This window comes from Microtus pennsylvanicus, chromosome 1 (assembly GCF_037038515.1).
Source record: "Microtus pennsylvanicus isolate mMicPen1 chromosome 1, mMicPen1.hap1, whole genome shotgun sequence".
NCBI classification, from domain to species: domain Eukaryota; kingdom Metazoa; phylum Chordata; class Mammalia; order Rodentia; family Cricetidae; genus Microtus; species Microtus pennsylvanicus.
The window spans coordinates 90,672,015-90,699,966 of record NC_134579.1 but is presented as its reverse complement, the minus strand read 5'-3'; the positions used below and the strand labels follow the sequence as shown (position 1 = coordinate 90,699,966).

Below are 27,952 nucleotides of genomic sequence, written 5' to 3'. Positions count from 1 at the left end.
TTTTGTTACATTCTCCTTTATTTTGACAATGAGAAAGCTCAATGGATGTACTGAATCCTTAACCATGCACCAAGTCCAGTTGATTAATCCTTATCTTCATCTGTGTTTTATTCATGAAGTAAATTAAAGATTCCAATGTTCTTGGACACCACCTGAAGAGGAACACTGCAGAGTCCTTGAGGGAAAGTCATGCTCCAGTTATGAGCACATCCCGTGGAACAACCTTTAGAACAATGGGTTTTTCTGGTTTAAGAAGTGGTTTTCTGTGTAATTTCAAGGGAATCTGCAACCATGGAAGAAAAAATATTGAGAATCAATGAGTGAGCCAACAACAACCCATATTGAAAGGTAAAAACCATTCAGAATGATGTTTTGAAGGTACATCTAAGCTGCATTTGAGGTCATATACTTGGTCCATTAGATGGTGAAAACATGCTTCCAAATATGCATAAGGCAGTATATTTATTGAGACTCTATAGTAGACAGGGACTGAGATGAAGCCATGCTTATTTATGTTATTTCAGTTCTATACTACTTTAGAGCAAAACTGTTAAAATTTTTAAACTTTAATTTTTGTTTTGTTTTAATTTTTTCAAAACAGGGTGTCATTCTGTACCTGAGTCTGCCCTACATCTCATTATGTAGACCAGGCAGGCCTTGAAGTCACAGAGATGAGCTCTGCCCGTGAGTGCTGGTATTAAATACATGAGCCACTAAGCCTGGCCAATTTTACATATTTGAGCCTTAGTTACTATGTCATATTGTTTTTTTGTAAGTCTTGAAAAGTTATTTTTTGTTTGTTGACATTTGCAAGTTAACCATGAGAGGATACATTTCCACTCTATGAACAGTCCTCACAGCCTAGATCATATGTCACTAGTACAGTGTGTCCATTCAGATAAGTCTTTAGGAGGACAGATATTTGCTTGCTTTCCTAGCATCTATTATGACTTTGAAAGATGGGATAAATGAAGAATTCTGAGTCCTCCTGTGTTTTCAGTGGTGCTTTAGTCCTATGCTAGTCAGAGACAGAGGGGAGCAGTGGAATAATCTTTTGTTCACAAGAGAAGGGAGGATAACAAAGTTGTCATGGAGACAGAGATGAGTCAAATTTAAGAGGATTGGAGCTTGCCAGAGCATCTGCCTTTGAAAGATGTTCCATTGGCTCTCAAAACTTGAACTTTGCTTTGTCTGTCTATATCTCTGTACATGCTTATGACTTAAATGCTTTAGGGAGAAAGTAGTAAAATAAGTGAGGTTGTGGGTTGACAAATCTACATAACTTCCTTAAACCACAAATCACAGAACAAATATTTCCATCCCTCTCTTCATTCAATAAAACTAATTGACAAAGAGAAGGCACATTTTAAACACACAAATCTCTTAAGTTTTAGCCATACCTTTGCATGAAACAGGAACAAATTGTTCAGGAAAATGCAAATGCTTTCTCTAAATGTCCTATCATATTCTTTTAAAATATTAAGTAGTATACATTTGTTTTCCATGAGGCATAAAAAAGAGATGTGCATAAAATTTATACACAAGTGTTATCTGTTATTTTAAAATTAGTTTTGATGTTTTTATGAAAGAATATTAAAATTGTAAGCTCTACTTCAAAACATTTACCCAAGGCTTTCAATGCACAAATTCTCCACAAAGGATCATTGGAGTTGGTGGAAGGAATGATATGAGGTGGTATAGGAAAGATACAAAATATCCTTCAATACTGAGAGAAAAAGCACAACCAAACTGGAGGCTTTAATGACAAAGTATTAGCACAGGTGATAAATACAGCCTGCAAAACCAAAAGTAGAATATAAAGCACATGAGGAAATACATCCAAGAAGAAGATTCATTTGCAGAATTAACAAGAACATGAATATGAGAGAAGAATATGGAGGAAAAAAGAATACACTGTTTATGGAAACATGACAGATATTTGTTTCTGGTGCAGAGGTCCTGAGAAGTGAGGCAGAACCAGCAATATGTCTCATAAGGTTGAAAATCATCCATAACCAGCAACTTTGTTAAGATTTATTTTTTATTGTATGTGTAGGAATGTTTTACCTGCACATGTGTTTGTATACCACATATGTGCAGTCTCAATGGAAGCCAGAAAAGAACACAAGCAGCCCTGGAAGTGGATTTACAAATGGTTGTTAGCCAACTTTTGTGTACTGGGAAATGAACTCAGGTACTTTGTAAGAGCAGCTAGTACTCTTAACCACTGAGCCATCACTTGAGTCCTAACATTTATGTTTTACAATAATGATTCTCAATTTAGCATCACATTGAAAGCCAGATATGGGCTTTTAAAGCCATGCTCTGGTAAATTATTTTAGGATTTCAGACATTATCTCCAGGAATCATGAATTTCTGTTTTTGCTTCTGACGTGGGGTATTCTGTAGCTCCTGCTGGCTTCAAATTCACTATGCAGCCAAGGATTACTTGAATTTCTGATCATCGGGCCTTGTCCTTTTGAGTACAGGGATTGCAGGTATGCTTCCTCAGAGCTGCTTCATGCATTTCTGGGGATGGGAACCAGGTCTTTGTGCATGCCAGGTAAGCACTTTGCCATTTGCGAAATATATATATATATGAGTTGTAAAGTTCCTCAGTGATTCTAATATACAGCCAGTAGTTGACAGGACTGTCAGAGGAGGGCTTCTGTGAGTTCTGGAAGAATAGTGCACCACCCAACAAACATGAAGCCATGATCACTGAGCCGCTTTATAGCACATGGCATAACAGTTTTCCAAGGACATGACTGGAACTACAAAGAGAACGCAAAGAATCCTGTCATACTGCCTGCACTAACTCCTCATAATGCTACAGTTGTACTCTATACTGATTCAGCACCAGAGGCCCCTCAATTCTTCCCTGGATACAAATAACTCATTAGGCCATAAAACAAGTTAGCAAACCTCAAACAAGCAGATTCAATTTTACACACAGAACCTTCAGTTGAAAAACGTCTCCCATAAAATACTATTTACAGAGATATATTTTTCCCTCACCTGTGTTTCCTTACAGGGCTGGAAGGAGAAATTCTGCAGGAGTTTAGTGAGAGCAAGTTTCATGTTCATGAGAGCAAACCTCATGCCAATGCAGTTCCTGGGTCCATACCCAAAGGGCATGTATACATAAGGATTGATGCTGCCCTTGTTCTCCTTGCTGAACCTGGAGACACAGAGTAATAACAAGTTAGAAAAGGATAGAAGCATAAGATCTACATCCATGAATTTACCTTCAGACATCTAACCAGACATACAGGTAGAATAGTAAAGGTTCACTGAACTGATTCCTGGTGTTTGACTCTGAGGATTGTACACTAAAAGTTCTTTTTGTCCCCCTTGGCCTAAAAAAGTTTCCATATCTGAGATAAGACAAATGCTTTAGACAGAAAATGTATCCTATGTGCCCACTAGTGTTATGTGGTAGGGATAATGAACCACTGTCTGATTGGATCAGAGTTCCAATTTACAGTGGTATTTAATGCCTGATACTGTAAATCTGGAGGTTATATGCACTAGGGTTGAATGTACTACTGTTGTTTTGCTAAGTGGACACGGTATCAAACTGTCTTCTGAATATTCATGTTTATACACAAAAATGAGTGCTGCTATTAGTCTTGGTCAGAGAAGCTTCTGATTGCAGTGGAGACAGTTAACACAGAGACTCATAACTGCTCAAAATGCTGAGAATGAGTGATGGTGGAGTGCTCAGTGCTTAATGGGACATCTGTATCATCCCTTCCAAGGCTCATGGAACATCTCAGAAGAGGGAGCAGAATGACATAAGACCCAAGAATGAAAGGGGTGCTGTGAAACACTATCTTCTGGACCTGACGCAGCCATTGTACTTATGAATTCACAGCAACTGTGGTTGCCTCCACAAGGCTAGACCATGTTGATACACTCCATCAAGGATTGGGGAGGGAGTTTGTGAAACATCACCTCTGTGAGGAACTATTGACAAGCAATGGTTCCTGGAGTGGGGGGATTCTTTTTAATGGCGTAGCTCTTGGTGAGTTGTCCATTCTGCAGTAAATAACTCCTAGACCTGCACTTATGCAAGCAACCACAATTAAAATCATGAGTCACAAGACAACAGGACGACATGAATAGAGGAGGAAGACTTGATGGGGACAAGCAGGGCTTCAACAAGTGTCCAAGGGAGAAGTGGTAGGAGGCGAAAATGACAAAAATTTCTTATATGTACATGCAATTGTCAAAGAATAAAAAATAACCAAAATACTCTTTACATACATGCCATTGTCAAAGAATAAAAGCAAATGGGGGAATACATGTCTAATCTCCTAAAGACTCTTCAATATAATGCTGGGTTCCATCTCTCAAAAGCATGTGTCAGTTAGACTGAAGGAAAGCATGTTCCTGCCTCACACTTAAGTTGGTCATTTGTTACTTGATGAAGGAGGATTAAAACACTGTATTTAAATTCTCATTTTTTCTTCCCATCTCTCTTTCCCTGTCCCTTTTCCCCTTTCTGTCATTCTCTTCACAGAATGCAAATGGATATTAAATCCCATTTAGATCATCTTTTCATAAGAGACACTATAATATACACAGCCTAGCATAGTTCAAAGTGGGTTCCAACTACTGGAATTCTAGTACCTTTCAGGGCGGAATTCTTCAGGCTCTTGCCAGTACTGTGGGTCACGGTGAAGAGAAAAAATTGGTATTATCACTACTGACCCCTTGGGAATAAACACACCACCCATTTCCATATCTTGTTTACAGACTCTCTGAAGTCTGTCAGTAATTGAGTATAATCTGAGGGTTTCACTCAGCACCATGTCGAGGTACTCCATCTCCATCACTTTGTCATAGCTGGGAGGTGCCTGGGAAGAAAGAAAAAGTTTTGTTCTGAGATTTTAGATTACCTTTCAATTAATCTGTATTGTACTGTTGAGTTCTCAGTAGTCCAAAGTTGAGCTGAGCACTGCAAAGGTCATAGGCACTTATAATACATTTTAAAAGATTTTAAAATTGTTTTATTTTATGAGTGTAGCTGTTTTGCCTACATATGTGTATTGTGCCACATACACACAATGTCCACAGAAGTCAGGAGAGGGCATCACATCCCTTGTGACTGACATTACATATAGTCGAGGGTTGACTCTTGGGTACTGGGAATCAAACCTGGATGGATTTTCTGAAAGAGCAACCAACGCTCTTAACCATTGAGCTAGCTATCCAGTCTCTTACAGAATGGTTAGAATAACTATCACTTGGGCTTTAAAGATATCTCAATTTATGAACTGTCTAGTATGCAATCCTGAGTTCAGATACATATCATTCATAAAGCCAGACATAGTGGCTAACATCTATAATCCCAGAAGGATGGGGGAAGGGACAGAGACAGGAAATGCCTGGTGATCCTTTTCCAAACTGCCTAACCAATTTGATGATCTCCAGATTCGGTGAGAATACCTGTGTCAAAAACCATGGTGGAGAGTGATTTAGAAAAATACCCAGTACAGGTCTATGATCTATGCATACACACACACACACACACACACACACACACACACACACACACACACAGCATTTTTTGTGAAAAGAAGGTATGTCTTCTTCTCTTCTATTCCAAGCACCATCCATTCACCTTATTGGGCAGAGCCACATCGATCTCCTCCCGCAGTTTCTTCTGGATATCAGGGTGAGTAGCCAGTAAATACAGGACAAAGGCAAGGGTGCTGCTGGTGGTTTCGTAGCCACCAAAAATAAAGATAATTGACTGGGCCATGATCTCTACATCAGACAGAGCTGAAAATAAGAAAACATTTCAGGAAAGTCAGGTCAGGGTGTACCAATACAGAAGAAATAAGAAGATAATCAAACGAGGCTCCTGTTTTGCTAGATACTATCTTACACCTGTCAGAATCGCTAAAATAAAAAACACCAATGATAGCCAATGCTGGAGAGGATGTGGAGTAAGGGGAACACTCATCCCTTGCTGGTGGGAATGCAAACTTGTGCAACCACTTTAGAAATCAGTGTGGCAGTTTCTCAGGAAACTGGGAATCAACCTATCTCAGGATCCAGCAATTCCACTCTTGGGATTATACCCAAGAGGTGCCCAATCATACTACAAAAGCACTTGTTAAACTATGTTCATAGCAGCACTATTTGTGATAGCCAGAACCTGGAAACAACCTAGGTGCCCTTCAATGGAAAAATGGATAAAGAATGTGTGGCACATATACACTTTAGAGTTCTAATCAGAGGTAAAAAGCAATGACATCTTGAATTTTGCATGCAAATGGATGGAAATAGAAAACACTTTACTGAGTGAGATAACCCAAACCCAAAAGATGAATATGGTATGTACTCACTCATAAGTGGATTCAGGCCATAAACAAAGGACATTGAGCCTATAATTCATGATCCTAGAGAAGCTAAATAAGAAGGTGAACCCAAAGAAAAACATATATTTATCTTCCTGGATATTGGAAGTAGACAAGATCGCTGGGCAGAAGTTGGGAACACAGGGGTGGAGGCGGGTTGGGGGAAAAAGAGATGGGGAAAGAGAAGGGAGAAGGGGAGGATTGGGGAGAGCTTAGGGGAATGGGATGGTTGATATGGAGGAAGGGTGGATATGGAAGAAGGGACGAAGATATCTTAATTAAGGGAGCCATTGTAGGGTTGGCAAGAGGCTTGGCTCTAGAGGGGTTCCCCAGTGTCCAAGGAGATGTCTCCAGTTAGGTCCTTGGGCAGCAGTGGAGAGGGTGCCTGAACTGGCCTTCTTCCATAGCCACACTGATGAATATCTTGCATATCACCATAGAACCTTCATCTGGTGATGGATCGAGATAGAGACAGAGACCCTCATTGAAGCACTGGGCTCAGCTTCCAAGGTCCAGATGATGAGCAGAAGGAGGGAGAACATGAACAAGAAATTCAGGACCACGAGGGGTGCGTTCACCCATGGAGATGGTGTGACTGATCTAATGGGAGCTCACCAAGGCCAGCTGGACTGGGACTGAACAAGAATGTGATCAAACCATACTCTATGAATGTGGCTGACAATGAGGGCTGACTGAGAAGCCAATTATAATGGCACCGGATTTTGATTCTACTGCATGTGCTTGCCTTTGGGAACCTAGTCTGTTTGGATACACACCTCCTAGACCTGGATGGAGGTGGGAGGGCCTTGAACTTCCCATAGGGCAGGACAACCTGCCTTCTCTTAAGACTGGAAAGGGAGGGGGAGGGTGGTTAACGGGAGTGGGAGGGAAATGAGAGGAGTGGAGGAGGTTTAAATTTTTAATAAGTAATTAAAAAAATATAATAAAAAAGAAAATTTTCACACTCATTTTCCCAGCGATGACCACTCACTGACAACTTCCTCGTCCATAGAACAAGGAGTCGTAGGTTACCTTTATGAGATTCTTTGTCTTTGGAATTATTTTGAGTGTTCATCATCAGCTGAAGAAAATCCACTCTGTGCTGGAAGCAAAAGAGAAGTTGCAAAAATAGAAGGTCAATGGTAAATAAGGTCAGAGGTCAGAGGTAGATCAGGAGTGCAGAAGCTCACACTTCTTTCTGAGAATGTAGATCCCTTAAATTCACATGTGGTTAGTCTTGCTTGATTTCTTAAAGAACAGAAGGAACTGTAGCTGAACCCGGAAGCAATCCAGCTATTTATAAACACTTTACAATAAATTACAATAGATATAATTTTAAACAATAGCATTGATTTTTTGAACATGTTTTTGTAGGAGATGAAAATAGTATTTCCCTTGTTTTAATCAGTTTTATCTATTCTTAGAGATTGTCATAGATGTATACAATGAGATATAGTCATACCCACCCCATCATTTCCTCCATTTGAATCTTCTAGATCCCTTGTAACATTTCTTCTTCCAAACTTCATGATCCCCTTTTTTTTTATAACCCACTGAGTCCAAGTGCTGCCCATATTTCCCTCTATGTGGGGTCATTCACTGGTGGACGAGAAACCTATTGGTGGTTATACCCTCTCTCTGCAGCCATTAAGTGCCAAGAGTTCCCACGGAGGTGCAGCATTTGGAGAGGTTCTTCCTCATCTATGTTGGAGATTTGGTGGTGTTAGCTTGTGCTGGTCCTGTGCCTTGCCATTTTTTCTTAGTTTTAATCCTTTCAAAGGGCACTCTTCATTTCATTTGTTTTGCTAAAGATTAATTCCTGACTTATTCTCAACCAGTGTTTCAAAATTCCAAATTTTCCTCTCCCAGAAATAAAAATATCCCTTTTCTCTCTCTAAATATAACCTTTTCTATCTACTTTTATTGATAGATGAAGTGAAACACACAGCTCACATGTTCACAGCTCAACATAGTATAAACCCTGTACCTCTCAGGAGACCATCACTTTTTACCTTCTCATCAGCGTTCAGCCGGTTTTCCTTCATTCTATCCACAAATTTTTTGAAGAATGCTATCGAATCCTTTGGGTATCTGGAGATATTTAACATCTCATATATTGGTGTAAGAAATGGAAAGAGTTCTGGAAAGGATAGACAAATAATAAATTTTAGTGGAAATACAGGTTTTATGTAGTGAAATCATGAAACAATCTAAAGAATAAGTCATCAGTGTCTCAACGAAACCATTCTCTCTGTGACGTTGCTCACACTGGGTCACCACCATAATGCTCCTTCTGCATTGAGGAGTAGTAAAAGGAACAAATCTGACTCTTGGATTTAACTCTGCTCCTGTAGTTTGTGTGGATCCAAAATATAGACAGGTCCATTGACATGGTTCAAGAGCTAACAGGAGTATAGGTATTAGGTCTTCTTGGAAGTTCTGGTAGAATTCCGCATTGAAACCATCTGGTCCTGGTTTTTTTTTGGTAGGGATGTACATATGGAGCATAGGTAATGAACCATGTGGTAGAAGGTGGTTTAATAGAAATGGATTAGTTTAAGTTATAAGAGCTAGTGGGAAACAAGTATAAACTAAGGCCAAGCTTTCATAATTAATAAGAAGTCTCCATGTCTTTATTTGTCTTCTGGCCGTCCAAATAAAATCCATGGGGATGCTCCCAGCTAGGTCCTTGGACAGCAGAGGAGAGGGTACTTGAATGGTCCTTGCCCCACTAGCACGCTGATGATTATCTCGAATATCACCATAGAATCTTTGTCCAGCGACGGATGGAGATAGAGACAGAGACCCTCATCAGAGGAACGACTGAGCTCCCAAGGTTCAGTTGAAGGCAGAAGAAAGGAGAAGATGAGCAAAGAATCAGGACCGCGAGGAGTTGCTCCACGAATTAAGGCAGTGGCCCTGTTCTAATGGGAGCTCACCAAACCCAGCTGGACTGGGTGTGAATGAGCATGTGATCAAACCGGACTCTCTGATTGTGGCTGACAATGGGGACTGACTGAGAAGCTCTTGATAAAGGCACTGGGACTTGTTTTTATGCCATGTTCTGGCTTTTTGGGACCCTAGTCTATATGGATGCACAGTTCCCTAGGCCTGGATGTAGGGGCGAGGGCCTTGGACTTCCTACTGTGCAGGGAGGGTTCCCTGCCTCTCTCAAGCATGGTGGGAGAGGGAAGTGAGGGTGTGGGGGAGCGGGAGAGGATTGGGAGGAGGGAAGGAATGTAAATATTTGAATGGTAAGACTAAAAATAAATAAATATATAAAAAGAAAAAATCTAGGGAAAGGCTTACAACCTTAATCTTTTAAAAAGATTTATTTATTTATTTATTTTGTTTACAGTAGTCTGTCTGCATGTGTGCCTGCAGGCCAGAAGAGGGCACTAGATTTCATTACAGATGGTTGTAAGCCACTATGTGGTTGCTGGGAATTGAATTCAGGGCTTCTGGAAGAACAATCAGTGCTCTTAATCTCTAAGCCATCTTCCTAGCCCCACAGCCTTAATTTTTTAAATCTCAAATATCAGACTTTACAGTGTAAAATAAAATTTTAAAACAACTAACTCCAGGGCAGGAGAGATGACTCATTGGTAAAATACTTGCTGTGCAAGCACCTGATCTGAGTTTGATACCCAGCACCCCTGTAAAGCCAAGGTCAAAGACAGGTGACCATCTCAGATAAAAAAAAAATCACATGATCTCCCTCAGTTCCAGAGTCTAGCCTATAGTGAAAAATGCAAATATGTGAAAGGTATAAGTGTGGATATGGAATAATGCTCAAAAGGAGACAAGGAGAGGATGAAACTTGGTGTTGAGGATGGAATGTAGGGAAAAGGACACAAGAGCTGTGTATGGAAAAGTAATTGACAGAGAAAATATTAAAACTCCCAAAGAAGCACCACTGCCAACTGTACCGAGCACATACACACACCAAAAAATCACTACAGGGCCTATAGAGATTGATCAACAGTTAGAACTGGCTGCACTTGCAGAGAACCAAGATTTGATTCCCAACACCCATGTGGCTGCCCTTAACCATTCATAACTCCAATTCCAGGAGATTTAATTCCCTTTTATGGTCTAGGCAGGTCCTTAATTCATATGGTACACATATGTGTAGGTAAAACATCCAATCACATAAAATAAAAATAAACAAATCTTTAAAAAATGTTAAAACAATTCAGCTATGTGAGAGAGATGATCTAAAAGCAGACATTAATATATCTAGCTTAGTTTTTTAATTGCATTAGGATTAAGGAAATTCTAATCAAAACCACAGGTCCAGCCTGCAGCATATCCACTAAGCAGCAATGATCAAAGTCATAGGAGAGCCAAGTTTTGGGTGGGACATGGGGAACTTGGAACTCTCCTGCATTTCCAGAAGACATATGAAAAGCTGCATCTACTGTGGAAAACATATGTTTAGTTGTTCAATATGTTAAAATAGAGTTACTTTGTAATGCAAGAACGACAATTCTGAATATATCCCAAAACAAATATTTAAATGTAACCTTGTATTGAAATGCTCATGGCAGCAAAATTCATGGCAAACATATAAAACTAACTTCAATGTCTATAAACTAATATATATTATTACTCATTCATAGAATAGGAGACAGTTACAGTAGTGTTACTTAATAGTGTTCTAAATGACAGAGGCCTGTCACAGAGACTGTGCAGTCTATGATCCCATGATGTGAAATACTCAGAATATGTAAATATAGGGAAAGTAAATTGGTGGTTGCTTGGGTCAAGGCTGCTTGAAGGATGATTGTTCAAATGTGCAGCATTGCTAGAACAGAGTCCTCTGCAGTTGACATTGGTATCAGACCATGTGGATCATCAGTCAGTGCAGACTCCTGAGTGATCAAAGTACAGAGAATAAGTGACTGTTGAGTGCTGAGTCCTACATGGAGCATTTTTATCAAGTCCACCATCACTCCAGGCTCAAGGAACATCACAAAAACAGATGTGGGGGTAAAGTAAGGGCCAGGACAGGTTGTGTGATGATGTGGGATTCTGTTCTGTGTACTATGAATGTTTTATTACCATCAGTTAATAAAGAAGCTTCTTTGGGCCTATGGCAGGGCAGAATATAGCCAGATGGGAAATCTAAACAGAGATATATAGAGAGGGTAGGAGGAGTCAGGGAGACGCCATGTTTGTGCCAAAGGAGACAGACCCTGGAACTTTACCTGGTAAGCCACAGCCTTGTAGTGGAATACAGAATAATAGAAATGGGTTAATTTAAGATGTAAGAGCTAACTAATAAGAAGCCAGAGCTAATAGGCCAGGAAGTAATATAATTAATATGGTTTCTGTGTCATTACTTGAATCTGTGTGGTCAGGAAACGAACAAGTAGTCTCTGTTTACAGTGTGAAATACCATATCCTAGACATGGCCTGGCCCAGTCTCGATCTGGTCACCTACATGAGATCACACCAATAATACTGGTCAACATCCTAGGAGGCAGAGATTGCTGGACTTACTGTTTGGCCAAAACAAGGGATGGGACATTAAATTGAGAGAAAGATGTGTTGGTGTATCTGAGGGAAGTGGGGGTGAGAATTAGAGGAGGGTATAATCAAGATAGATTGTATACCTTTATGATGTTGTCAAAGGATAAATAATAGAATTCTAAAATAAAGAGCCACAGTGTCTTAAGCCTTTAATTCCAGGAGGTTGAGGTAATGGGATTACTGTGAGTTCAAGGCCAGCCTGGTCTACACGGCAACTTTCAGGCAAGTTGAGCTACCCAGTGAGACTTTCTCTAAAGGAAAATTAAGTTCAGAAACAAAAGAAAGGCAGTACATGTCTTTGTGCCTTAAATATTTGATTGTGCCTTTATATACAACATGATAAGTTTGTGAATTACATGTCAGGTGAATTATACACCAATAGAGCTGTTAGCTTTGGTAAGTGTGGAAGAGAAAGGCATGGCCACAGACAAGTGCACTGGGTCTAAAGGAAGAAAAACCACCATACATACCTGTTGACATAAGTAATGGACTAAAAAAATCTAATGTTATTAGCTTCTTGGTTTTTTCCATAAAAGGATCATTTGGGTTGTTGAGGGAATCGACGTTCACACCAAATGCCGTACTCGTAATGACATCCAAGCTGTAGGCACCTAACACTCTGAGGAGATAAAGATGTGGGACTTTACCACATTCAGAAAGAAGCTTGAAATAATTTATATTTTGGGCAAGACTGTTGAAACCACCTCAGTTGGCCAAGCACCTTCTACTATCCACCCTTTACCCTTGCGACCTTGATACTATCACATTTCTTTCTCAACTGTACATTTGTCACCCTGTGTCTAAAAGGGAAGAAGGAGCAGCTGGACATGTGAGACACACAGGATGACCCTTCTGCCCCTGCTGCCCTTCCTCTCCCAGAACCACAGTGGATGTACCACTACTCACTCTTTCAAGGTAAGAGGCTTGCCTTTCTCTGCCTCTCTTCTCAAGTATTTTACCAAAATATCTCCGTAGTGTTCAATGATGGGGAACATCTAGGCACAAAACACAAAGGCACCCATGGTTGTTAGGTGTGGAGACTCAAGTCACACAAACATTTCAATTAATAGTCCTTTTAGTCACCTCTTTGAGTTTTCCACTGGTGAAGGTGGGAGACAGCAAGGCTCGAATTCTCTTCCACTCCTCATCCTTAGCTGATGAGAGGGCTTTACTCATTATCCCCACTGGGCCAAAACTCTAGAGTCAAAAAATATAAATATTGTTCTCTGTAAGTCCAGACCTTATTATGGTTGCAAAGTGCTAGGGGGATATTGGTTTATAACAATTTGTTTGTGACTGTTTATTATAGATCAAGCCTCACCTACATGCAAAAATGGTCAGAATTTCCTCACAATCTTTAAGACATTGGGTGCTCACTGGGCTGCCTGTTGAACTTTTAAACATTTTTATTCCATGATCCTTGTAAATTTAAATCTCCCTGTGGTTTAAAAATTCGTTCCAGGGTTGGGGAGGGGTTAGAGAAGACAGAAACAAACATAGTAGATTCTCCAGAGTAATGTAGATGGCAAATGGCTTGGGGACAAATAGAAAGTGAACTTTGTATCACACAAGTTCTCCAGCTCTATGTTTACAGCATAGGCAATGTGAAAATTGATGCTTTGTTATGGTTTGTGATCGTGTGTGCATATGCATGCTCATGTATGTGTTTGTCTGTGTCTGTATGTGTGTGTGTCTAGAGTGGAACACTGGTGTGCATTTTCATTTGGAGAACAGAGGTCTGACATCTTCCTCTATACCTCTACTGTATTGTTTTAGGCAGGGTGTCTCAATGAATACAGAATGGTCTGGTTTGGCTAGAGTAGCCATTCAGCAAGTTCCTAGGACTCACCTATTTCCAAATACTGCTCAGAAATAGCATATACGTGCTGCTCTGTCCAGGCTTTATGTTGGTGATCTACACTCAGGTCTTTTACCAACAGAGTTATTTCCCTAGCCTGAGATACTTAAAGGATTTGATCTTTGGGTTTTTTTTCTAGATTTATTTTAGTATTGTGTATACGTATGTATGCATGTGTGTATGAAAGTATGTACATATGTATGCAGTGTAATCAGAGGTCAGAGGAATGAGTTGGATCTCCTAAAGTAGGAGTTACAGGCGATTTGAGCTGCTGGATGTAGATGTAGGCAACCAATCCCCCATCCTCTTTAAGAACTTTCAGCCACAGTTTTCTGCTCCTCCACTAAGGCTACCCACCCAGAGAGGTGAGTGCCTGCCTACCGGGCAGGCCTCAAGGACCCCCCCGAAAGGGAGCACGCACACCTTCAGCTTTTGCGGCAGGGTGTCCTGTGTTCTACTCATCCCTGCCCTGCCCCCCAAGTTCTCCCTTTTGTCCATGGGTCATTGGACTACCAGGCATCTATGATTCGGTGCTGAGGTGTTTCATCAGGACTGGACGGTTCCTGCTTCTACACTGAAGAGTAGTATGAAAAGGATATTTTTTACACAAGAAAACCCACACAAAAGGCCAGGTGATTAGTCATCAACTTGACACTGTCCACACAATACACTGAGAAGGAAAATTGATACAAATAGAGAGAAGAAGGCAGGCTGTATATGGAGGGCAAGGAACCGCGCTCTATTATGTATGTTTGCCACTGCACGAGTATAGATCTGTGAAAAACTGCACTGTACCACACAGACATAAGAAAGGACCCATGAAATAGGAAATGTAAACACAATCTAGATGACAACAGTGTACATCTACAAGTAGATACAATAATATAGTATATTTATACTTCCTCACTAGTAAAATGAATACCCCGACCCTGCTTGTATATTATTGTGGAAACCACTGTGAATCAACATTTATTTCTTTTTTAAAATTCACTAAGTAGCCAAAGAGGTAGCAGTGCATACTCTTATACTCAGCAATCAGGAGGCAGAGACAGGCAGATCTCTATGAGTTTAAGACAGCCTGGCCTACAGAGTAAGTTCCAGATTAGTCAGAGCTACACAGAGATACACTGTCTCTAAAATAACCAAAGAAAACAAACAAAATAATTTCAATAGGTAAAAATAAAGGTTTGTATTCTTAAAAGGGGAGTCCTGGGTGATGGTTCAACAGTTAAGGGTGCTTGCTGATCTTCTGGAAGAGCCAGGTCCCAGCACCCATGCCAGGCCCCTTCAACTGCTTGGAACACTAGTCTAGTGGATCTCAACCCCTTTTTTTGGCCTCCACAGGAACCTACACATGTATGGCATTTACTTTTATAGACACATGCAGTGGGACAATGGTCTTGTACTCTTTAAAAGTTGTCAGTTGTACTGGTTTAATAAAATGCTGATTGGTCAGTAGTCAGGCAGAAAGTATAGTTGAAGCAACCAGCCAAGTAAGTAGAGGCGGGGTGATGAGAAGAGGAGAATTCTGGGAAGAGGAAAGACTCAGTCTGCATTCCTCACCCAGACACAGAGGAATCAGGATGAGACTGCCTCACTAATAGAAGGTACCAAGCCAAAAGACTAGCACAGACAAGAATTATGGATTACTGTAAAGTGTAAGAATTAGTTAACAAGGAAGCCTGAGATAATATGTCAACCAGTTTATAATTAATGTAAGCCTCTGTGTGTTTCTTTGGCACTGTGCTGCTGCAGGAGCGGCACGATAGAACCTCTGTCAACAGACATACATATATACATATAAATAAAAATAGCAAAAACAAGTCTTTAAATTTTTTAACTTAAAAAAGTTACCTACCCGTCGGTTTGTAAACACAGAATAGCAGTCCTTCACTAGTACATTTTTGATCATCTCTGTGTCCGTGATAGCTAATACAGGTGTTTGACCATCATGTAACCTGTGCAAAGAACACAGCTGATTAACCCAAGCCAGGTTCTTAAGTGGGAGTCCCAAATCCTCATTTTGATTCCAATGTTACATGACCCTCACTATGGTTAAACAACAAGTTGTCATACTAATTCCAAGTCCAGCTTAGGGAGTCTGACCACAGATCCATGGAGTCTTTGTAAAGTGACAGGTGATGTCATTGAAGACACAACGAGTCACTTAAAGACAAAACAGTTTGTAGTGGGATTCTCGTAGAGTCATTGTATCTTGGGTAAACATTACGATGAAAAAGTTGTTTCTCACTGTATGTATGATAATGACAGAATATATTAGTTTCTTGTTCAAGGATCCAAGACCTTGAGGAAATCATAGTCAGAAACAGTGATTGTTTTCTTTGACTTATAGTTGTTTTCTCTATGGGATTTCCATCCATTGCATGTCTTTTGTCACAGTACTATCCAGGCACGCTTGGAGGGCTTGAATTATTGGCTACTGCAACAATGCACAATAGGGACTGGAATCGCAGGGGTGTGATTATTTCTTTCAGAGAACATATAGAATAGATCAAAGCAGCTTTGGCATGAGGAACTTGTTGTACCCCAAACACAACTTTGTGTAGAATCAATAAATACATTTCTGAACTTAGATTTGAGGTTTAGTTCACAAAAACTGTTCCTCCCTGTTGCGAGTGAGCCTAAAATTAAATTCTGGAATTTCTTTCCTCTGAACATCCCACACAACAGGAAACACCAGACATTTGGTGCCCAGTGTCATGGGTTCAGAGATGAGAGAGGTCTTGATACTCCAGGACTGGTGATAGAGGATGCTCAGAGCATGCGGTTCTTCAGGATAAGATCAGGACTTGGGGATTTCACCATCTCAGGAGCAGCAATATGCTGGTCACTTAGTGTTTGTTAAAAGGAAATGGAGTGAATGTGAGAGAAAAACAGCTTACAGAACTGTTGGTAATAGTTACCAGACATTGTTATTGGATTCATGCAACTCCCTTCAATGAAAACTTGGGGTATGGAAGCCAGTGTTGAGAACCTAATTAGCTCATGTGAGAGAGGTGCCTATACATCCCAGAGAAGAGTCAAGATTTGTTCTTTATGTAATTTGATCTCAAATGCTCTGCATCCACTGCAGAGTGAGGAATCACAGAAAGGTCCATTTGAATTTGAACAGAAAAGTAAAAAGGAAAACATCCAGGCTAACAATTGTCAGTCAGCAGAAGAGAATGTTTCCTCACAGGAAGACAGAAATGTTGTTTCAGAGAAAGAAGAAAGTGAGGAGGGTCAAGGTTACGGAGATGAGACACTGAAAGTAACAATTAATAAATGGGACCTTTTGAAACTGAGAAGCTTCTGTAAGGCAAAGGACATGGCCAAAAAGACAAAATGGTAGCCTATAAAATGGGGAAAGATCTTCACCAACCCCACATTGGACAGAGGACTGATTTCCAAAATTCATAAAGAACTCAAGAAACTAGATATCAAAATACTAAGTAATCTAATTGCAAACTGGTATGTGGATCTAAAGATAATATTCCCAACAGAAGAATCTAAAATCACTGAAAGATACTTAAAGATTATTGTTAACATTCTTAGTCATCACAAAAATGCAAATCAAAACAACTCTGAGATACCATCTTAACCATGTCAGAATAGCTAAGATCATAAATACGGTTGACAGCTTATACTGGAGAGGATGTAAGTGGAAACTCCTCCATTGCTGGTGGGAATGCAAACTCATGCAGCCACTTTTGAAATCAGTATGGCTGTTTCTCAGAAAATTCAGCATCAACCTACCTCAAGACCTTACCATACCACCCTTAGTCATATACCCAATGGATGCACAATCATACCCTAAGGGTATTTGCTCTACTATGTTCATAGCAGCATTATTTATAATAGCCAGAACCTGGAAACATCCTAGAGGCCCCTCAACTGAAGAGTGGATAAAGAAAATGTGGTACATTTACACAGTGAAGAACTACTCAGCAGTAAAAAACAATGGCATTTTGAAATTTGCAGACATATAGATGAACTAGAAAAAAGTGTCCTGAGTTAGTTAACACAGACACAGAAAGAGAAACATGATATGTAGTCACTTAGAAGGGGATATTAGACATAAAGCAAAGGATAAATAAGTTCCTTTCCTCAGCCCAGAGAAGCTAGGTTAAAAGGAGGATTCTAAGAGGGACACACGTGTAGGACACCAGGAAGGAGAAATAGTGAAGATCTAATTGGTGAACTGAGAGGGGATATGAGGGAGGGATCGAGGATAGGAACATGAGGGATCGAGATAGCCAAGTTGGGGGAGGGACAGAGAAGGAGAGCAATAAAAGAGTACTGTGATAGAGGGAGTCAATATGGGTTTAGAGAAAAGCCTGTTGCTAGGGAAACTCCTAGGAATACACAAGGATGACCCCAGCTAAGACTCCTAGCAATAGTGGAGAGGATGCCTGAATTGGCCTTGCCCTGTAAGTAGATGAGTGATCTCCCTAAGACCCCTCATAAAATCTACATCCAGTAACTGATGGAAGAAGATGCAATGATTCACAGCTAAGCACTGGGCTGAGTTCCTGGAGTTCAGTTGAAAGAGGGAGGAAAGATCATATGAACAAGAATGGTCAAGATCATCATGAGGAAAACCACGGAGACAGCCAACTTGTGCTAGCAGTAGTTCACTGACTCTCGACTGACATTTGGGGAACCTTCATGGGACCAAACTAGGCCATCTGAAAGTGGGTGACAGTTATGTGGCTTGCTCTGTTTGGGGTTACCCTAGCAGTGGGACCAGAACTTATCCTGTGTTTATGATCTGGTTTTTAGATCCCATTACCAATGGTGGATTATCTTTCCCAGGAAGACTCAGGGGCGAGGGACTTGGTCCTGTCTCAACTTGGTATCCCAGATTTTGTTGACTCTCTAAGGGAAGTCTTATCTCCTCTGAGGGGTGAATGGAGGCTCAGATGGGGGGATCTTGGGAGGTGGGAGAAGGAAATTGATAGGGAACTGGGGTTGGAGTGTAAAATGATTTTTTTAAAAATTAAATTATAAAGAGAAAAGAAAAAAATAAAAATAACGGAGATTCCTATTTTCTTCCTTCTTTAGATAAAACAATCTTAGAGATTCAAAAGATTGAAACACTAGGTGCACAGATCAAAAATTAAAGATGCAAATAGACCAACTCCAGAGACAAAGAATAAGAGAAATTAAAGGAGAAAACTTCCCATGAGAAAAAAGGAAAAGAGAAGAAACTTGAAAAGAAATTTTCCCAGTAAATAAGGGTAGTGTTTAATTAAAAGGCTTTTCCCTATAGAAGAAGGGAAAGTATATAATCAAGGCCTACAAATAAGAAGGCTTAAGAGATGAATAATGAAGGGAGAGAAAATCCTCTTTCCTGTGGATAGAGGAAGGGCAAAGGCCATATCCAATAGAAAAAAGAATTGAGATCTGCTGGAACCCAGAGCTCTCTGGCTGGGTGATGCCTGTCAGTGCTTGCTGCAAGGGCCAGGAAGTGCGGAGAGACAACATCTGAATTCCAGAGAATGATGGGTGGGCTCTGCTGCTGCAGCCTGCGCTAGCACAGTTGGCTCAGAACTTAGAATTTTCTTGTTTAATTTTAGTTTAATTTTTTTTTTTGCTTTTTCCTCGGAGAGGGAATAACTCAATATGAAATGTTCCTTCATGGGAAATGTTTTTTCTTCTGATAATGGAAATAACTCATTATCAAGTATCCATTCATGGGAGAAAACAATTGAACCAGCTTAACTTGTAGTACAGAAAACAGTTGTAATCATGGTATGAAGTACTAGGCCAATGCTGTTTAAATTTCCAGATGTATTAATCATTCACTATATAGAGGTTGTTCTCTTCTCTTGATCATCTGATTAATGCTTAAATGAATGTTCAATTTTTATAGTAAATGACTTAAAGAAAAATTTATAATTTTGAGCTATTTTACTGGGTATAATCTTGTCTAGTTATCACTAGTGGGTATTTGATTCAGCTCTTTACATTGCGTTCAAGATACTCTTGGTTAAATTCTATAAAATGTAGTACCTGAAGCAGAGCAGCTTTTTAATTTCTTAACTAATATGGCTGTGGAGGTGAAGCTCATGGAAATAATATCTTACTGAAAAAGAGCCTACAAAAACTATTTTTCCACTACATAAAATGCAGGTAAATTGTCCTACCCTGTTAATAATTGGCAGTCCAATTTAACATGTTTCTTGGGATCTACAAAAAGGATCATCTTTTTAAGATTTATAAAAAATACTCCATGGTTATTGCATTAAGTTAACTCTTAAAATCAGATAGAGAATTTTTAAAAATGCTTTTATACATGACTTTGTAAAAAGGACAAAGAATATGTTCATATACAAGTTACACATATTCCTCAAAATGATTGTACCCACTCTGAGTTATACAGCCCAAATTAATATTCCTACAATTTCAGCACCCACTCATGAATGATGCTAGACATGAGATAAATTTCTAAAATTCATATTGAAAAAAATGTCAATAAAAACATAGGCTATTTAGATTGTACAGAAACAAGACAAGGCAGAAACTGTCTACACAAATTTTGATTAGGGGCCAATGCTGGATTCCCAACTGCTCTGCCTTTAAAATCATTCACTAATAAGCCTACATGGGTGGAGCAGTGGCCCTTAATTAAAACAAATTACAGGCACTTGAGCAACTAGGACAAAACAGTCAGATGTTAAACACATGAAAAACCTACAAATACTTGTCATTCTCCTCTATTTGTAATAAAATAAACCTTAAAAATTGTGGTGATGGCTTATTTAAAAAGCTGTAAACCAAGTAATTCAACCTATGGGTCCTTTATAGTCTAGAATTCCATTATTTTCTTAATTGCCTAAAGCTTGGGTTAGAATAGTTGTTAATTTAAAAGACTGATTTTTTTTACTATTTCTTTGCAGCAACTAGATAAAGAGAAAATATGCTTTTACAGTTCCTACTTATAATAATGCCCAGCCTGATATAAATGGAGTTGGGAGGTGGTGGCACACACCTTTAATCCCAGCACTGGTGAGGCAGAAGCAGGCATATTTCTGTGAGTTTAAGGCCAGCCTGGTCTGCAAGAGCTAGTTCCATAACAGGCTCCAAAGATACAGAAAAACCATGTCTTGAAAAACAAAACAAAACAAAAAAGGGTATAAGTACTTCCCTCGGATATGTTAAGCAGTCCAACTTTATGTCCATTTTTAAAAATAAACCACAGGGCAGGGTACCCTGATCGCTCTTTGGGCTGACGAGGGAGGGGATTTGATAGGGGGAGGGGGAGGGAAATGGGACGCAGTGGCGGGGAAGAGACAGAAATCTTTAATGAATAAATAAATTAAAAAAATAAATAAACCATTGGAAGTAGTTCATCAACAATGTCCTTAATCCATTGTTTATTATTCTGTTGAAGGATCATTGATCACAGTGTGAACCCCGAGATTGTATTAAATAAAATCAACCTTTGGTCAAGAGTCAGAGCCAACAGCTAGTTGGCAGGAAGTAGTCACACAGAGTTATAGTGAGTCTGGCCAACAGATAAATGCACAGGAAATAGTAAGAGTGGGGGACACTTTAATTATGATGGCCCTCTTTGTTTTGGGACAGAGAAAGCAGTGTTCCCTTTCTGAGACTGCAGCTGAGGTGAATGGTCAGCTGGTTGCTTCTCTGTCTTTTTGAGCTAGCAGGTTTTCACCAAAGAATCTGACTTGTGAGTATTTATTGGTAAAATTATAAGATTCAGATTTAGTTTAAAAAGAGCATCATTATACGGATAATGCCTTAATAGCTACCTCGGATGTCAATATCCTTGAAAACGTGTTTACTGAGGTACCACAGATTTTCCCTCAATGGACATTGGAAATTACTCCTGAAAAGTTCTAAGAGGAAGCTCTCTTAATTATTTAGGTTTAAATTAAGTAAACAGAGAAACTAGCCACAAAAACAAGATTTGGAGAGATTAATAACATATGCCTAATGAGTTTGAAAAATTTATTGAGAGATATTAATTGGTTGTATGCTACAATTAGATTGCCTACTCAAGAATTAAGTAGTTTATCTTTAATTTTACAAAGTGACTTAGATTTTAACAGTCCCAGATATTTAACAACTGAAGCAGAAAAGGAGTTGGCCTAAGTAGAACAGAAATTGCAAGGTATCTACATAAATCAATTAGATCTCACACATTGAGTGTATTTTATTAATTTTACATTCTACTTATTCCTCTACAGGACTCATTATCCCAAGGGAAAATATTATTTTAGAATGTATATCATAATCAGAATGAAAATTTAAAAACCACTACAGAAGAAGTTTCTAAATTAAATATAAAAGGAAGAATAAGATCCATTGTCAGAAACGGATCCAGCTGAGATTGCAGTATGTTATACAAATGTTGAAATAATACGATGATGGGTAATCCATGATGACTGACAGAGCCTGTAGCAATTATTTAGGTGAAATCAGCAACATATTCCCCCAAAGTAAATAACTTCAATTTACAAAAAGAATTGAATGGATTCTTCCCCATTTAGTAAATCTACTTCTGCAGCTCTTACATTTTATACTGATGCTGGTTCTCCAGCACGAAAGAAGTAAAGTATTCCAAAGTCTATATACTTCAGTCAAAAAATCAGAATCATATGCTTTTCTAAAGATTTTATTAGAGTTTGATGGGTCAGTCTCTTAATATAATTCCTGATTTTCAATATTCAAGATTAGCTGTATTTTATTCAACTTGTTCATGATTATTCAGAATTTACTCTGTTTTTCATACAATTGCATATCAGGATGGTAATTATCCATTTTTTATCATTCCCATTGTTTTATACAGTATTGACTGCGCCATAAGCAAAAGGAAATGAAGAAATTGATAAAATATTAATGGAAATTATTTTATAATCCTCAGAATTTTATAAAACATTATGTTACTAGTAAAGTTCTAAAGTAAAAATTTATATTACCTGGTGATAAGCTAAAGAAAGTATAAAAAATTATCCTACTTGTTTTTGGTATAGTTCAATTCCTTTACCTGTAAGAATTAATCCTAAGGATAATCAAAGAAATGAAATTTGGAAAATGTAGATATTTCACTTAACAGAATTAGTAAAAAATAAAATATATACATCATACTATTGATACATACTCAGGATTTCAATGAGTATCTGCCTAAGTTCTGAAAGGGCTGATTCTGTAATTACTCCTTTATTAGAAACAATGGCTAAAAAGGGAAAATTAATGCAAATTAAACATAAGCACCTGCTTACATTTTCAGTAAAATAAAACATCTTGTGTAATTATAGCTAAACACAATACGGGGATAGCACATAATCCTGGACAAACAATTGTTGGAAGCTCTAATCACACTTTAAAAGAGATGTCATTTAGGTGCCACTTCTGAAAGTCTTTATTTTTAGAGCAAGGCCAATGGTTTGGATGCCAGTGAGTTGTTGACGCCATTGCAAGACACCTATGATGTCTCCAGTCCAGAAACTCTCTGAAAGAATATTAAGAAGAACTCATAGAATGATTGGATTGATGGTTGTTGTGGTATGGAAATTATTGTATTGACTGTAACTGTTGTCATGCCGGGACTAGCATGAGGTCATTGAGACTGCTGAATTGATTAAAGTGTGGCATAAACATGCTGCAGAACTTTGGACTTAGACAACTAAAATAGATACCAAGGAAGTCAATGAAATAGATGCTTTGAGACAAGTTGTAATTCTTTTTGTCCTTGTAGAACAGGCTGGCCTTGAGCTCACAGAGATCTGCCTGCCTCTGCCTCCTAAGTGCTGGGATTAAAGGCGTATGCCACCACTGCCCGGCTCATTTTGGGTTTTAAATACATTGAATCTCCAAAGTCAGTTCAACAAGACAGTACAAAATGATATACACTTCTATCAAAATTCTTGGCAACAGATGGTGATGGTGCATGCCTGTAATTCCAGAACTCAGGAGCCAGAGGCAGGTGGATCTCTGTGAGTTTGAGATCAGTTTGGTCTACAGAGTGACTTCCAGGACAGCCAGGACTGTTACACAGAGAACCCTGTCTTGAAAACGTAACAAAACAAAATAACAAAAACACGAAGTCCAGAGTCCATGGAACATCAAAGCCTTTCAAAAAGCCACAATATACGATGTTCTCAAGATAATTAGTCCTGTGAACCATGGCTCTTCATGACACATGGCATCACCTTTATGACAGTGGGGCCATTACGACAATTCTGGGCTGGCGTTCTCCTGCACAAGCAGAGTACATCCCCCTAAAAAGAGTCAACTCCATGGGACTTTCCAGAATACTCACCTCCACATTTTTCCATATTTTTTGTAGCACATAGCATCAAATTTCCATATACCCTGGAATGAAAAATAGCATGATATTTATTATTGTTCTGTATGTACCAACCCTTCTGTAGCCAGGGAACCAAACCCTCAAAACCCATGAAATAGTTTACTGTTTCTGACAGAGAAAAGTTCTTCAGTAACGTTTAGTGGCACCAGAAAGATGACTCAGTGGGAGAAGGCAGAGTGACAGTGCAGGACACCTGACCCCTTCCTGTGGACTCTGCATGCACAGTCATAGTCATACACATGTGCACAGCAGCAGATACACACATAGTAATAATAATAATCTTAATAAGAATAATGAAATTGTTTTGCAGAATTTGCAATCAAAACATAGAATGTCTACAAGAAAATCTGAGCTGACGGCAGTATGAGCTTTGCCTCTCGCCCTCTGAATGTGAGCTTGGGAATGTCTTCTGTGTACTGACTGTAGGCCAGGTGTCAAAGCAGGTTCATCACAAATGATCCACATAGACTAAAATGTGGCACATGACATGCTTAATACTGAAGTTTCTAACTTCAGTTGTTTAGTTGAATCTTCCTTTTCCCCGTGGTTTTGCCTTTAATATCTTTAAATGAAAATACAAAGTACATTGTGCAGTCCAGTATGTGAGGTGACTGACAGCCACCATCCTGTCTCAGGTTACACACTTGCTGCTCACACTCTCTCACAGGCTGCTGCCTTTAAAGGAAGAGAAGGTAGTTCCACGTCCATGTTAAATCACTTGCTGGCATGTCTAAATCCCTAGATCACATTCTCAGCACTACAAAACAGAAACAGTACAGAAAAGCTGTCTTTAGGGCTGGAGATGTGACGTCGCAGATATGAGCACTTGCTGACCTTCCTGAGGGTACAAGTTCTGTCCACAGAACTCACACCCAACACCTCACAACCATCTGTTTATCTGGCACCAGAGAATCCTGTGCCCTTTTTGGCCTCTGTATATACTGACTGCACTTATGTGTATAAACCCACGTGGATATATATATATATATATATATATATATATATATATATATATATATATATATAAAATCTTCTTTCTAACAGAAACAATCACTAACCTGGACCCTAGATCTTACAAAAGAGACAAAAGCAAAATACGCTAAACTCAAGAACCACCACCATGTCGTGAAGAGTAAATGGTGAGACTAGAGCTATAGAAGTTGTTTCAGGGATTCAATAATTACGCAGAGAACCCAAGTACAAGACTTGTCCCCCAAAGGTCTGTATTTATGTCTCTGACAATCTGATGCTTCAGAAATATTCAGCAGAAGGAGAAAATGATGCCCATGAGTTGGATACAAAGAGAATTTTATTTAGTTCATACAGTTGATGTCCTAGAAGCTGGAAACCCCCTCGAGATTTTCTTCAAATAAATACAGAAGTGCCTTCCTGGAACCTGCCCTGGGTAAGAAATAAACTTCTTTTACTGCTCACAAAGTCTGAGCTCCTGGATGTCAAGATTAAATGGGTTGGAGATCTTTGCATTTCACCAAAGACAAACCTGAGGCTCAATAATCTGACATCAGGGCCAGTGAGATGGCTCCGATGAGAAGGCACTAGCCACCAACCCTGACAACCTGAGATTCATCCCTAGGACTCAGATGGTGGAAAGAGAAAACTGACTCCCACAAATTGTCCCTTGACCTACAAATGCATGCATTGTTACATACACATTCACCCCAAAATTAATAAGTATGGGGGAAGTTGACAATGGGAGCTGTGGAAATGGTTCAGTGGGAAGAGCACACCATAAAAACCAGAGTTTGAATTCCCCAATATCTGCATAAATGACAAATCAGGGTTAAAGTTGTCTTGCAGGAGGCCAAGACAATGGATCACTGGAGCAAGTTGACTAGCTAAACTAGTCAAGTCAGAGGGAACTGGGTTTGTGAGAGACCCTGCCTTAAGTATAAAGTGAAGAGCAATCAAGACGACACACAATACCTACCTCTGGCGTCTACATTCACACGTATATCAATGCATAGGGACCTGCACACATATGGGCACTCATGCACATGTAAGTACAGGCATACACACTATAAACACACACACACACACACACACACACACACAAACACACACACATTTGATAGTTTTAAGTTGGCAATAGAGCCCTAAAAAAATCACTGAACATTCTCTAGTATCATGAGAATACACAGTATGAGGGCCTGAAATCACACTATCATTTTCTATCAAGGAGCATTTAACAAAACTAAACCATTTTTTGTCCATCAGGAATCAACACTTACCTCGTAGTAATTCATCAGAGTTCCTAAAAATGGCAGAGGTTTGGGTCCAGGAATTCCCTGTTTCTTAAAAACATCATGGTTACGGGTCCCGTATCTATAGAGAGAAACACAAAGTCTTGTGACCACACATGCAGCAGAGAGGAGATAAACATGAACAAAGCCAAATCGTGAAACATACCAACAACATGGCTGTCCCTTCAGTTCCCAGAGCTTAGGTGAGGGGTGAGGGGTCCAGTGTGCAAGGCAGCCCATGGTTTGTATATGCTCCTACTGAGTTCTGGTGGCTTTAGGTGTAACCTGAAAGTCACTCAGGTCATATCAAGAGTAAATCTTATCAGAAAGCCCCTTCACCTCAGCAAGAGGGAGTTGAAAGTGTGTATGTGTGCCCAGCAGATCTGCATAACATAAACATGAACTTTAATAGTCAGTGTCACTGGGGCTTTAGTACAGTGGTAGAGTGCTTGACTAGCACATATAGGCTCTAGTTTGAGACCTCTTTCTGCCATAAAGAGAAATGCAAAATGAACACAATTATTTCATTTCAGGCCTTCAAGATGATCTGCACAGGTAAAGGGATTGACTTCCAAGTTTGACAACCTTAGTCTGACTCAAGGATCCCCATAAAAGGAAAGAAAAGACTCCTCAAAGTTTTCTTGTAAGACAAACACAAACACACAGACACAGACACAGACACACACACACACACACACAAACACACACACACACACACTTGTCTCATGTGCTTCCTCTATTCCCATTAAATAAATACATGCAATTTCAAAGTATTTACAAGAGTTAATTTTAACTTCTGTTATCACGTTTCTTAATTGTATTCTGGTGCTTGTGGAAGGCATTAGGTCTCCTGGGACTGTAGTTACAGATGATGTGAGCCATGTGGATAGCAGGATTCTAGCCTGGGTCAAATAGAAGAGCAATCAGTGCTCCTAACCACTGAGCCATCTCTCCAGCCCCTGCTTTTCTTGTCACTTTTGACCTTGCACTCAATACCAGAATACAGGTCTGAATACAACCCCAACCCGAGGACACGGTGGAAGAGTAACTTTGGTGGTGACTCACCGGTATAGGAGCACCAGGCTGATTACCAGGAGGACCCAGGTTTCCAGGGAGAGAATTGAAGTCAGGTCCATCGTTGCTTGGTGTCAGCAATGTGCCCTCTGTGTTCTCCCTCTAGTTGTGTGCTACCCGTTGCAAGGCTTCTCTTCCACTAATGGTGCTGAAGTGTGACCAGCCTGGGGTGTTTATATTCTGGGAAGATGTGGTCCAGGTCTGTGCATGGCCGGGACTTTGGTCTCCTGGATAGATCATGAAGTTCATCATATCCTATTTTGACCTTCTGTGAGTTAACATTCTGTGTGGAGTCAATACACAGTGTTGTCATTTCAGGAAGACCAAAGATTATTTTTTAATCAAAAATTCAAGCAAATTTATTGACATGAAATTCCCTTTCACCAAGGATATCTTATGTCAATAACACATGAAATAAAGTCAAAATTGTTCTATCTGTGTACAGATCTTTACAGAATGTCTTTCTCCTTCCCTGTAAGATATTTCATTATTTTTCAGAACTCAACTTAGAAAGAAA

General features: G+C 39.5%; 1 protein-coding gene across 1 annotated transcript; it reads right to left on the bottom strand.

The window, feature by feature from the left end:
- LOC142849988 (cytochrome P450 3A11-like) lies at window positions 1–27,629 on the bottom strand. Its single transcript, XM_075972971.1, has 13 exons — window positions 27,427–27,629; window positions 26,350–26,443; window positions 24,053–24,105; window positions 15,623–15,722; window positions 12,990–13,103; window positions 12,813–12,901; window positions 12,377–12,525; window positions 8,384–8,511; window positions 7,404–7,473; window positions 5,630–5,790; window positions 4,636–4,862; window positions 3,019–3,181; window positions 1–283 (listed from the first exon to the last, which is right to left on the bottom strand). The coding sequence occupies exons 1-13, from the start codon at window positions 27,495–27,497 to the stop codon at window positions 188–190; spliced, it is 1,515 nt and encodes a 504-aa protein (XP_075829086.1). The 5' UTR covers window positions 27,498–27,629; the 3' UTR covers window positions 1–187.
- Window positions 27,630–27,952: the final 323 nt, after the last annotated feature.

Bases quoted from the DNA above. Each gene is read 5' to 3' on its own strand.
- LOC142849988 (XM_075972971.1), bottom strand. From the start codon at position 27,497: ATGGACCTGACTTCAATTCTCTCCCTGGAAACCTGGGTCCTCCTGGTA. The intron at 26,444-27,426 runs GTGAGTCACCAC...TTCTCTCTATAG, and splicing joins AGCCTGGTGCTCCTATACCG to ATACGGGACCCGTAACCATG. The intron at 13,104-15,622 runs GTAGGTAACTTT...TTTTGACTCTAG, and splicing joins CTGTGTTTACAAACCGACGG to AGTTTTGGCCCAGTGGGGAT.